The sequence below is a fragment of the Podarcis pityusensis genome (genome assembly GCF_964106645.2).
Source record: "Podarcis pityusensis genome assembly, chromosome: 10".
Lineage (NCBI taxonomy): Eukaryota > Metazoa > Chordata > Lepidosauria > Squamata > Lacertidae > Podarcis > Podarcis pityusensis.
In genome coordinates this window covers 41,084,067-41,097,428 of record NC_138035.1, presented here as the reverse complement: position 1 = coordinate 41,097,428, position 13,362 = coordinate 41,084,067, and the positions used below count along the sequence as shown (strand labels likewise).

The following is a 13,362-nucleotide window of genomic DNA, read 5'->3' as shown; positions in this document are numbered from 1 at the left end:
TACCTTATGGACGTTATAAGAAATATTGGTTGTCAGACTTGAGCTAGCATGAGCAATTGCAGATATTTGCTTGTATGTAAAATGAATGCATAAAACAGATTAATTTTGGAACTTGAGTTTGTAGAAAACATTTATTTATTAAGAAATGAGTTATAAGAGCATTTATTTTGGCGAGTTAAAACCTTGGCTTGCAGTAACAGAATTAATCTAAGAGATGCTGACAGATTTCTCATATTACATAAAATTCCAGACGCAGATAAAATTAAAGTGTATTTCAGAAAAGTGTATACAATTTTATACCTTTTGCTTTGCAGGGCACAAGATATTCCAAGGTCTTTGTTTCCTGAGCACCTAGAAATAATGATGCTTTCAACTAGGTTTTTAAAAAATGTTTCCTACACTTGATGGTAGTAGAATGCTGAACAATACGTTCCAGAAGGCCAGAGCAACACAAATGCCTAATATATACTTGAATATGCTGTGGGATTAACAGTTCACTGTGATATGCAAATTTGAAATGATGATTCGGCTCTGCACTGATTCCCTCACCCCACCCCAGGAGGTTTTGCAACTTGAAGGCAGTGAATTCAGGCTCACACAATGACATCCTGCCTTTTGAGGCACCTCCCCATGGTGATTTATTGAAAATTACCTTGCGAAGTGCAGGTACTTCTTGAGTGTTGATGATTATTAATATCAGTCAAGTGCTCAAGGGAAGATAAGAGGTTTTCAAGTACTTTTGACAGAGAACAGAAGCAACTGATGTGATTCTCCTTGAAAACTATCTACAATATTAGACTGTTTTTTGTTTTGAGGAGCTTCAGACGTGAGAAAAAAGATGCTTTAGCTGCTGGTTTCAGGGGAATTGACACAAACCCTAATGAAAGTAGTGGATGTTGCAGCGCAACTGAACCTCGTTGATGTGTGTTGTACATCTTTATTTATGTTTTGCCACTGTACTTTATAGCATGCTATGAAAAGGTGGTGAGGATTAGGAAAGGTGGTGCAGGATGATGTATAACACCAAACCTAATCTGTCATGGTCTAGGAATTTGATGCCCATAAAAGTTTAATAACAAACAAAAAAGATGAGATTTAGTGGTCATATTGGATTTATTTCTAATCTTCTAAAACTTATACGTGAATGGTGCTCATCAAAACTGTTCAGCTGAGAGCCCCTTTATATTGAACAGTCTCTGCCCCAGTGACAGAATAAGCTGTTCCACTGGCTATTGCATTTAGTGCTTCTGGTTGCTGATTTTGGCTGGTACCCTTAGGAGATATCTGTATAATAGGTAGTCACAGGGTTCCATCTTGTTCCCAGTGCTGCATATATGAAGTCACTGGGAAATGTCATTAGGAGATTCAGGGTAAAGTAACATCAGTGTTAGGGAATGCAGATGGCACTGTGGTCTAAACCACTGAGCCTCTTGGATGTGCCGATCAGAAGGTCGGTGGTTCGAATCCCTGCGATGGGGTGAGCTCCCATTGCTCGGTCCCAGCTCTTGCCAACCTAGCAGTTTGAAAGCACCCTAAAAAGTGCAAGTAGATAAATAGGTACCACTCCAGCAGGAAGGTAAATGGCATTTCCGTGAGCTGCTCTGGTTTCGCCAGAAGCGGCTTAGTCATGCTGGCCACATGACCCGGAAAAATTGTATGCGGACAAATGCTGGCTCCCTTGGCATGTAAAGCAAGATGAGCACCGCAACCCCAGAGTCGTCTGCAACTGGACTTAACTGTCAGGGGTCCTTTACTTCTTTTTTTAAACATCAGTGTCATCAGATATGTAGAAGGTTGGTGTGTGTTTTAATCTGTTTTTGAACTTAGCACTGATTTTGCCTAGTTTTTGAATGTTTCAAGTAGTTCCTTTTAACTGTTTATATTTTTTTGCTGATAATCTTTTGAAATCAATCAGTATATAAATTTTAATAAATAAATAAACCATTTTGGTTTTTAAACATGGGTTGACTAGAGTTGGTTGTAACCAAAAAACAATGGCAGTGGAAGTGCCCTCCTAACCATTGTAATGCGGCAATCAGGCCATAGGTGACTGCCATGATTGTCTTCAGAATTGGAACAAAAGCCTGGTCCAGACTTGGTGCACAAACCATTTTGTGCTGGAGGTGGTGTGGGAGACATAAAAGGAGTGTATGCTTTGCTTTCAAATCATAATTGGAAACTATGGTTTGAGTTGAGTTTCCAAGTTTGGATTGGAAACAAATTTTTGTTTCTGCAAAATCATTGTTTGCCCAGTTTAGACAGTTTGGAAAACTGTGGTTTGTTCACACTAGAAAAAAGATAGATGAGAGAACAGAGTTTGCATGGGAAGGAAAGGATGCATAAGCTTGAAGCTCACGATTTCACCGTGACCTCTGAACTAGGTCTACTGACATTTGTTCTGAAATCAGTTTTGTCAGTTTTCCTTTAATATACCACAGTGTTTCATGGTTATGTATGAAGTCAATTTTGAAGTAACTATGCTGCAGCTAAGTGTTCACTCTGAACAAAAATGAATTGAAAAGGAGCCAAGGCAGTAAAGACAGCTTCTGCAAACAATGGAAACAAAGAATTTTAAAGAGAAAGGATTGAACTGTTCCAGCCTTTAGATGGTCAGTGAATATGAAACAAGAGCCAAAACTGTTCTCTAATGCTGGAGGCATGTTTTCATAAATGGAAGTATTTTAAAGAGGAAATTTGCTTTGTCACAGAGGTATTTGTATTATTTTAAACTTGCTAATTTATGGCAACCATAGCGTTAGTGCTGAGTGATATAGGAAGAACATAAGGAATAAAACCCAGCAATATTCTAACCCTAAAGCACACATTAATAACAATATATCACCAAGACCTAAACGTTTTAGAGCTTGTCTTGCTTAGTATGCATTTCCTTCCATTAAATGAAGAAAACTTAGAATCTGATACTGTGGTTTAATTAGCTGAGCACCTTTGGAAGTGGTTTCATCAGTGCCTTCTGTAGGCAGTCATCCAGATTGGGCATTTGTTGTGTTTGTCCCTGTTTAGGGTAAATGCATCTCTAACACAGGGACAAGTACCTGCCCAGTCGTAATTCAACTCCACCCAGTATTCCACTTCTCAACCCCATGTGTGTTTGTGAAATAGGAGCATATAGAGCATTACAGAGGAAATCCAGCAATGCTCATTACATATATTTTTTTAACGTTTGTTTTCCAATGTGTATTAGGTACACACATAGCTCCCATTCCTGTAATCCAGCGAGTGGGGAGCCTATTGCTCTTCAGATGCTGTTGGATTCCAGTTTCCAGACCCATTCCCATTGCTGTTTAGAGGTGATGAAAGATGGGAGCAACATCTGGAAGGCCACAGGTTCCCTATCCTCCTTCTCATCCTCATTGTACATTTTGACTTAGATTTGGAACCCATTGACTGTAATTTAGTTTTGGCCACTTGTTGAGTGCATATTGTGAAAGCTACTATTTCACATGTCTGGGCCTGCCAGATTTGATGTTTCTCACTTACAATCAAATATTACAATCCACTATTTAGCAAAAGCAATGAATAAGGTCTCACAACGTTGCCAAATTACTCATCCCAAAGAGACATAAAAAGTGTTCATTTTTCAATACATCACATATTCTCTTGCCCAAACATAATGTGCTAATTTGGACGTTATTGCCATGTCCCATTTTCTGAAAAGCCATTCAGATAAAATGAGGGAGGGGATTCATTTCCTCCAATAGATTGAAACTGACATTTAAGTGGCTATCTCCACATTTTCTCCACATCTAAATATTTCAAAAGTACATTTATTGAGTGTTTTGAGTACTCTGAGATGTGTACGTTGACAGAAATCTATTGTTGTTCATACACCTTTTTGCCTGGGATCCAAACAGCTACCTTAGGCAAGCCCAAGGCATTGCTTATGGCCAGTGGGATTTCCCTCTTTCAACAGCAGATTCCCAGGCTGTATTGCAAAAAGTGGTTGAAAATGTAAGTTTCAAAAACAGCTTGACACTTGTCATGAGAGCCTGCCATTCACGAAACAGAAGACCAAATCCCCCTTCAGGTATTTGAAGCCAATCGTGCTGTTCTTTCAATCTTAAACACTTTAGATAATGCTGCAGTTGTGTTTGTTTAACTTTATTGTGTATATGGTATCATAGGAAGCACTCTTTCCCATGTAGTTTTGGTTGTGAAGTCTTTCTTTTTTCATTTAAATGCACTAATGAAAGGAAATATGAAATATTTCTGTGGTCTAAAGAAGCTTGTCCCATACTAGCATCTTAGCAATTTTACTTTGCAAAGTAAAGTAAAGTAAAGTACCCCTTATGGGGTCCTTGCTGTGGGATCACATTCATCCAGTGCTTTACCAACTGCACTGGCTCCCGGTGGAGTACAGGGTCAGGTTTAAGGTGCTGGTTTTGACCTTTAAAGCCCTATGTGGCTTAGGACCCTCGCGCCTATGGGACCGCCTCTTCTAGTATGCCCCGCGGAGGACCTTAAGGTCCATAAATAACAGCACTTTGAGGTCCCGAGCCTCAAGGAGCTTAGATTGGTCTCAACTAGGTCCAAGGCCTTTTCAGCACTGGCCCCGACTTGGTGGAGCGCTATGTCAGAAGAGACCAGGGCCCTGCGGGATTTGACATCTTTCTGCAGGACCTGCAAGATGGAGCTGTTCTGCTTGGCCTTCGGCTTGGACTCGCTCTGACCCCTTATATGGGATTTGCTATATAAATTTTCCCTTGGCTTTTTTGCTCGCCCATGTAGGACCATCATGGATAGCTGGCTTGGGTGAATACCTGGTGTTTCCTCCCTTTATGGTCTTGATTTATGGGCTACTACTAAAATGAGACTGCATTTTAAACTGTATTTTAAGCTGTATTTTAAGTCGTATTTTAATTTACTGTCCCCCCCATTACGTTTTATTGTAATTTATATTTGGTTGTAGCCGCCCTGAGCCTGGCCCTGGCCGGGGAGGGCGGGGTATAAATAATTTATTTATTTATTTATTTATTTATTTATTATTATTATTATTATTATTATGATTATTATGATTATGATGTTTGTGATACATGTGAGTGTATCTATTGTCCATTATTTAATACTGCCTCTGCCAGCCAGTTACTAGCCTAGTGCTCTTAAGACATTGATGCACCTGCCTGAATTGGAAGATATAAATGTTGGAGCTGAACTACAGTATATGAAGCTACACAGAATGTTGAGAGTCAGTCTAAAAATATATAGGAAAATGATGCAGAGAATATTGCATTCTGCAAAGGAGAATCCCTTGATTTTGACCAAGCCATGGATATCCCTATAATTCCCCTCCCTCCATCTTCTATTTCTTTATTTCCTAGCGACTTGGGCAGAATCAATAATGTTCTTGTCTTCTGTTGCCCAGATCCGATAACTTGAACTTTCCCATTTCACACCGTAACACAAATGTTGTAGGGACATCTACCCACTTGTTCACAAATCTATGTTTCATTTGTCTATTCTTGCATACCAGTGTACTTCAGTTGTTCACATGGTAATGCTCCCTGATCCATCTACTTGTCTATTGATTTCAAGCATACCTATGATACGGTAATTGCTTTTATGTCCCATTGAAATCCTGATTGTTTATGTCCTGCCTCTGAAGGTGAGTTTTGCTGAATATATAAAAGTATAAAAGTGCCCATGCTACAAAGCTGATGCTCTACAAAGCTGATCTCAAGGGGAATTTCCTCTTGTATTATCCAAGGCCTGTGCAGGCTGCATGATACAATTGCTGTGCCTCACTTGTTTGTTTCCTCTCAACTTTCAGCATTCCAGTGTTGCTCCTGATCCTACCAACAGATGACTTTTTTCCAATATCTATGCACTCTGGGGATTAAACTGTAGAGCATGCATATTGTTGTTACTAATAGAAGAAACAATGCAGCATAATAAAAAGAGAGGATGTTTTCTTCTGCTGCTCCAGGTTGGAGAAAAGAAAAGAGAGAGTTGTGTGGGTTTTTCTCCCTGAGGTCCTTCTTGATCTTCAGGTACTACATTCCTTATAATTAGATTGTGTCTCTCTCTGAATACTGCCTTTTTTTCTCTTGGCAGCATGGGGTAACCTTGGAAATGTTCTGAAGAGTCAGAGCAAGATTTCTGAAGCTGAAAGCGCCTATAGGAATGCCTTGTACTACCGCAGCAACATGGCTGATATGCTTTATAATTTGTAAGTATGCATGGCTTTCCTTATGCTATTTTCATCTGCAAAGCCTGGTTGTGAATGAGGCCATTTATTTGGCTCCTGGAAATGGAGATGATATTTAGCTGTTGTTTTTTCTGCCTCTGCCCCCTTGCCCTTTCATTCATCATACTTCAAACTCAGATAGACAGGGTTCCTTCTGTTCTCCACATTTATCAGATCATCATGTATTTCAACTCTGTTCTGCGGTGAGTAGTAGAAGTTGATTTCCCTAAAGATCTGGTGTGCTGCTGTGTCTCTGAATAGGCCCTTGCCTGTGTCCCAGCCCCTCCCCAACAAAGACACCGTTCACTAGTATTTCTCAGCATGCCCAAAAATCCTGAAGCAGTACAACTTTGCCTGTCAGCTTGAGTTAGGGAATCAACAATTATAGCCATTTCTCTTTGACACCCATCCTCCGTGTTCTGGGGATCTCCTGTTTAGACCACTGTGTTGCAATCTGCATGGAGCTATCTTTAGAAAATGACTTGGAAGTTCAAGGTTAATGCAGTATTCTTGTAGCGAGCCTTCTAACAGTGGTGGAATTCAGAGAGAATACAATACCATATTTAGTTCATCTGAAATACTTGCCTATATAGTACTCCCGAGCCCAATTTTACCCCACTAGCGCTTAACTTTAAAGCCCAAAATGGCCTGGATCAGAGTCTTGTTTCCCACAAATATATTTGTACTAAAAGTGGTTCACAGAACCTTTGGGAATACATTCCTCCATCATTTATCCCTTCTGTGTGATATCTGTTGGGAATCTCCTGTTCTGCGTTCTGTATGCTGCACAGTGAAGTTGTTGAGGTTAAGGAGATTTTTCTGCCTTGTCACACCGATATGATGAAATTCATTCCTGAAAGAACCTGTCAACCTCCTTAATCAGTTTGTGTTATGTGAAGACTTTTTGAAGGCATCTTTGAGTACCTCTGGATAGGAAGGCTCTTGGTAAATACAAAGGGTGGTATTCAACTTACTTTCATTCAGAGCAGACCCATTGAAATTAATGAACCTAGCTTAGTCATGATCATTCATTTCAATAGGACTATTCTGAGTAAAAGTTTGTAAACAATGTGTGTGGTGTGTGCAGTGCTATTTATGTTGGTGCTAGGGTTATTTAGAATCACTGCAGCCTTAACTAGCTAGATACAGTCAGCCCCCTAGTCTGCCTTGCCTGTCCAAAAAGTTACCACTTGCTTAGTCAGGCCACTTAAGTTGTACCATATGGCACCTTCCTGTCTTCTTTGTTGTGGTACATATGAATGAATGTGAAATGAAATTAAAATACAGCTTCACAATATACCTTTCTCTGTAGCAGCCATTGCTGTACAAAAAAATTGTTTGGTGGTAATGTGTAATTGATAAATTAATCTTCATAACAACACCTGTTTAGGAACTGGAAGCTCATTTTCTAATATGCTGTAGAGATCAGGAAATGTGTAATGAAGAGTAAGTTTTGCAAATAAAAAGCATAAGATCAAACATGAACATTTCTAAAAGCAGGCTTATTGAAGCTATTGTTCGTTTTCTTCTGAAGCCAGGCATAATGCAGAATTGCAAGAAGAACTGTAATGATGCATAAATATTTGACTTCTTCAGTGTAGAAGTACAGCGCACGCGCACACACACACACACACGTTGTGGTCTTCATATCTTCCAGTGAAGATAACACTACTTCCATCTACTGCCCACAACAGTCATCATGATTTCACTCCTATGTAATGTCTGTTAGTTTCCATCTATGTGTATTCACTGAGAAGCCTGTACATATGCCAGCCTGCAGATGCATGAACCCATTTGAATATACTGATTTGGTCACGAATGCTACATTTTGATGGTATTGTTTATATGGTGCTTTATATATGTATGCGGATATAGGATGTGACAAGATCATTAGCATTCTGACCATTATCAAATTTTTATAAATTGCACTGAATTGTTGTTGTTGTTCCTGCTGCTGTTTGGTAATTGATGGACAGAAGATAAATCTTTTAAATAAAATACTTTTGGGAAATTTGGTTATACTGAACCCAGGCATGCTGTGTCAGTTGTTATCTGTCAACTGATACATTCATATTTCAGTGTGTTTTTAATTGTTTCCCCTTCCCAAATTCATGCCTAGTACATATTTCTCAGAGCATTAGCTAATTTGCCTTATACTGAATGAACCCTTGTTTTCAACCAACACTTCCAGAGATTTATAGATGGTGAGTTACTACCTACCTTTAAGTCCTTTGGCTGATGTTAGAGGATGGCTAAACCCCGAATTCTTTGCCAAATGCCAATTATGTAGGAATCAATGATTTTCAGCTTAATCTGTCATTTAACTTTTATAAATCTCCTCTACAGAGATTTATGACAGTGCCCCTCATTTGTTATCTTGGCAAGTGCCTTTATGATATGCCTATCTCTTCAGTATCTCTTTTTGAAAAGACAGAAGAGAAGTGGCTCTCTACAATATCTGAATTCTGTGTATTTGCGACTGGATCCAGGAATTAAGAGGTGAAACACAAGTGATGGGTTCAACTATGACCACATTTTATTTAAACTACCTATGCATGGGGAAATGAGAAGAGTGGAGAAAGCGATCTTAACTTCAGCTTTTGGTGAGCAAAATCTTGCCCATTCTAAGGGGGAGGAATTTCTCTCCCAGGCCCCAAAACTCTGAGCAGGTGCACAGATAAGCCTTAAGAATGCTCTGTATCCAGACCAAGGGCCTCATAGCCCAGAGAGTGCTGAAGTGTGCTCACCTGTTACCTTAGCTAACCATAACCTTTCCCACACGTCCCTGCCAGCTTCACCATGAAATCATATTGACCATATCAACCTATTGAACAGCGCCTACTCCTAAACACCAATCTTCTCTGAATCCAGTAGGCAAAGAAAGAAAGAAAAAACTCTGCTGTTCCAAATGTGCAGGCAAGCAAGAAATTCCTACGCAGCCCTGAAACAACTGGTAAAGATAAAGGGTAAAGGGACCCCTGACCATTAGGTCTAGTCGTGGCCGACTCTGGGGTTACGGCGCTCATCTCGCTTTATTGGCCGAGGGAGCCAGCGTATAGCTTCCGGGTCATGTGGCCAGCATGACTAAGCCACTTCTAGCGAACCAGAGCAGCGTACGGAAACGCTGTTTACCTTCCCACTGGAGTGGTACCTATTTATCTACTTGCACTTTGACGTGCTTTCGAACTGCTAGGTTGGCAGGAGCAGGGACCGAGCAACGGGAGCTCACCCCATCGCGGGGATTCGAACCGCCAGCCTTCTGATCAGCAAGTCCTAGGCTCTGTGGTTTAACCCACAGCGCCACCCGTGTCCCATGAAACAACTGGTAGACCTATATTAAAACAGAAGGGGGTTGGGGAGATGTGAAGAATGGCCCAGAGAGTCCCTTAGGGGTATAACCAAGGCTACTAAACTCCTCCCCCCCCCCCAACATGGGTGCTGGCATATGTGAGCATGCCAAGCAACCTTGTCTACCATCTTCCAGGGCTGGCCGCAACAATGTTTCTAGATGTAGCATTCTACAACAGGTGGGAGCAAACTTCTCTTAGCCCTGATGTGCCTGTGGCCAGTTAATAATATCACAGCAAGACCTTTTACTTTTAATATTTTAAAAAATGTTTTTGCATCTTCAGCTGTTGAAGATGCTCTTTGGCATTCCTGAGCCAAGTTTTATGTGCTCTTCAATTTACCTTGTGTAAATTACACTTCCATTGTTTTTAAAGGATTCGTTTTTAATAACACCAGCTCTTGGTCTCACTCGGTCTTCATTTGTGTCCTGGGGCAACTGGCTGTTTCCAAAGGTGCAACAGAAACCTGTGGTTTATAAAAACAATAGTAGAATTGCCATGGGCAATAGTTAGCTGGCAAGCTACCACAGGAAAAGGAAACATGTCTTGCTAATATATGTAACTTCAGTGTTTATGTTTATCAGGAACTACACAAACTAAATCTTCAGGGAAAATTGTGGACACACTTCATGAAATTAAGATTCTAAATTCTGTTGTGTCTGACTTGCCTTCCATCTTAGTGAGCAATGTGCAGCCAAAGGTATCCTTGAATTTTCTACTACAGCAGCTTGCACACAATGAATGGGCAAGGCAATTTTGAAACGAAATACAATTTTCAAGTGTAGCCATGTGAGTGGGTACAGGAAACAGTTTCAGTAAACTTCCTGCTGTGTGTGCAGTGCTTCCCTGCATAGTCATGTAACTTGTGCAAATTGGCCACCTTAATGCTATCCTAGAAGGTGATAGACTTCTCAGTTTGGAATGCTCTGGCAAGTAGCCGTGCTTCAATTTTCTAAATTTGTATACGCACCATTTATTTTGCCTACAAACTGTGTATTCTGAACTGGAAACTCAAAGTGCATGGTTAAAGCAAGCTGCAAACCAAGCATATTTTTTTACAGATATCTAGCCATGAGGATCTGTCACAAAATTGACCCTTTGATTTGAAAACAGTCTGAGCCAGCCTGTTAGCTTTGGATTATAATTATTGGCTTATCTACCTCCAGAGGCTTTTGCAAATTTGGAATATATAGTACTTGGGTTTAATACTACTTTTATAGAAAGAAAAGTGGATGAAAGAGGAAAAATAATGATACCCATATTGTATTGCGCAGGATACAAAGTAAGCCACAGCAAATTCATCACCAGTGCAAACAAAACACAACCAATCTTTAACCATAGTTAAGGGGTTGGGGGCAGGCATGGGAACATATATTATCTCCCCCACCCCTGCTCCTTCAAAACATGATTCCCACCCCCTTCTGCAGCCTCCTGCCAGCCTTAACTACCACTGACCATGCTCATATAGTGTTGTTGCCAATTTTCTGAATTGAATGGATTTTGAAGTGACCCTCCCCCAGGTTGAAAACAATGGTCTTTTTACGAGGTGAACCAAAAATGCCTTTTAATTTTGGCTTGGTCTGTAAATACACTCAGCCTTATTCCAGGCTACCTCTGCCCTCTTGTATTCTAGCAGCAGCAGCAGCCAGGAGGAGGGAAGCTGTTTCTTGGGTCACTGTTAGGTCATAAAGCCATACCAACAGGGTGTAGGGCTATAGATCGCCAGGGGTTCTGGGCCCTTAGAAAGGGATGGAGAAGAGGCCAACAGTGAGAGAGCTTTCCTTGCAAATCGTTTACCTCCTTACCCCTCTTGCTTGGTAAGTTTGCGAAAAGCATCCATGTTCTGATATTTTCCCAAACATGCAATGTTTAAATGTGAGGATGAGGGTGTGGCACTCACGCAAGCCCCACCCAAACACCCCTGTTTGAATTCCCTTTGAGCTTCCGCTGTTGAGTGGGCAGCATACATAGGGGTTCTGGTGATTATTCTCTTGAATGGGAGTGGAACACCTTGGAAGATGGGTGACGTTGCTTGATTTGTGTCCCTGATTGCTAAGAGGGTTCTACTGGGGTTTAAGTGAATACAAGTAAAAATGTGTTGCAGGTCTTCCCTGTTCAAAGCAGAAGGCTGGAGCCGAACACACCAGCCTGATGCACATGGGGTTGCTAGGAGCAGGGCTTTTGTGCATGGTCCATGCCCCGTTTCCACATTTCAACATAGGTATGGTTCAGGCAAATGCTTGAAGAATGGCTAGAGTAATGAAGGCAAGTGTAGGGAAGGTTGGAGAGAATAAATGGCTTTCAAGAAAGCACCCAGAATGGTCCTTTTGAGCTTTCAGAAAATTTTCTGAAAGAGTTCAAAAAGTCCCAACCAAGATGGCTTTAAGAAAGGGAAATGTCAGAGCGGTAAATCATTTTATCACTTGTCATAGCATTAACTGGTTCTTCAGAATCATATTAAATATAGCTAGATGCAAAATCTTCCCTGTTATGGATAAGTATAGTCTTGCATTGCAGAGTGATATTCCATGCTTGTGGCATTCATATGCAAAAACAAGTACACAAGGATAGGGTTTTGTCTGTGATTAGTGCACATTGTTTCACAGCCAAAATGTCAACCAGCCTGCTCTACCCTTGGTTCTTGGCTGTTGCTTATCACTATTCTAAATTAAAGAGCCAAATGGTTTGCTGTTATGCTTGCTATTGCAAGCAAAAATCATGAATATTCAATGCACCCCTAATTAAAAGTGATATTTTATCAATGTGACACACAGACAAAATTATTTCCATGAGAAAGTATCTCTACATGAATAGAGATTTAGGATTGTATCAACTGCTTTTTCTCAGCTGATGGTAAGGCTTCCTTCAGTGAAATGAGGAAGGAAGCAATTTTCAGCAGTTTCCCTCTGAGTCTCTGCTCCCCTAAATTTTTATGTAGGGATCCCCAGTCATCTGGAACAAATTTGGCAGGGATTCAGGGTAGGGGTGAGTGCCAAAAATTGCTTATATTTCCATTCCACTGAATGAAGCCTTGCTATCAGTTCAGCTACATCAGCCTAACACATTTGCATCATTTTAAAACGAAAAGTTTAGCATATTATTATATCATGCAGATACAGCATATAGTATATGCCTAAACTTGACCTATTAGCTAAGCTTGGGCAGCATGCTAAATCCAGGAGGAAGATTTTGGAAGCTTCTACTTTTGGTTTACTACAGTTTGTCATGTCATCTGAATCAACAAACTGTGGATAACATAAACTAACATTAACTTTAGTTAATTTCAAACAGGACAACTTCAAAGCTTGGTTTCCAACGCTGACTGGCTTAAAACAACCACAGTTAATCACAATCAATGAATTCAGACATTATGGTAAGTTGTGGTTCATCAAAGGCAGAAGCTTCTGAGCAACTCCTCCCAGCTTTGCAGAAGGAGAGGAGATGATAAGATGTGAGAAAAGAAGGACATTAGGCATGCCTTATTATAGCATAATGTCTGAATTATGCCAATGTGAGACTTTTCAAGGCTGAAGTTATAGTGTGTAAAGTTCAAAAGCAGAGGATGGTAGGGAGTAGAAACTGCCTGGGAAACATCAGAATAAATTATTTTAACCATCTAATAATTACATCTTTTGTCTTTTTACAAGTTTAAAAAGGTTAACTGTAGGAAATCTGTATGTTGCAAAAAGTCTGTGCCTAGCACTAATTCTACCTTACTTAGACTCATCATGTCTTGATAGTTCACTTGAAATTAATCCTTATTATCGTTGATGTGCCATGCCTTTAAAGTATATTTAAGGATAGAATGTACAA

The 13,362-nt window shown here is 40.3% G+C and overlaps 1 protein-coding gene across 1 annotated transcript in view; it reads left to right on the top strand.

The window, feature by feature from the left end:
- The window catches only part of TMTC2 (transmembrane O-mannosyltransferase targeting cadherins 2), a 181,286-nt gene that overhangs the window by 109,619 nt on the left and 58,305 nt on the right, over positions 1-13,362 (top strand). Inside the window, exon 4 of the mRNA XM_080971472.1 lies at positions 6,070-6,184. Coding sequence (XP_080827598.1) covers positions 6,070-6,184 — 115 coding nt within the window. The remainder of the gene's footprint in view (positions 1-6,069; positions 6,185-13,362) is intronic.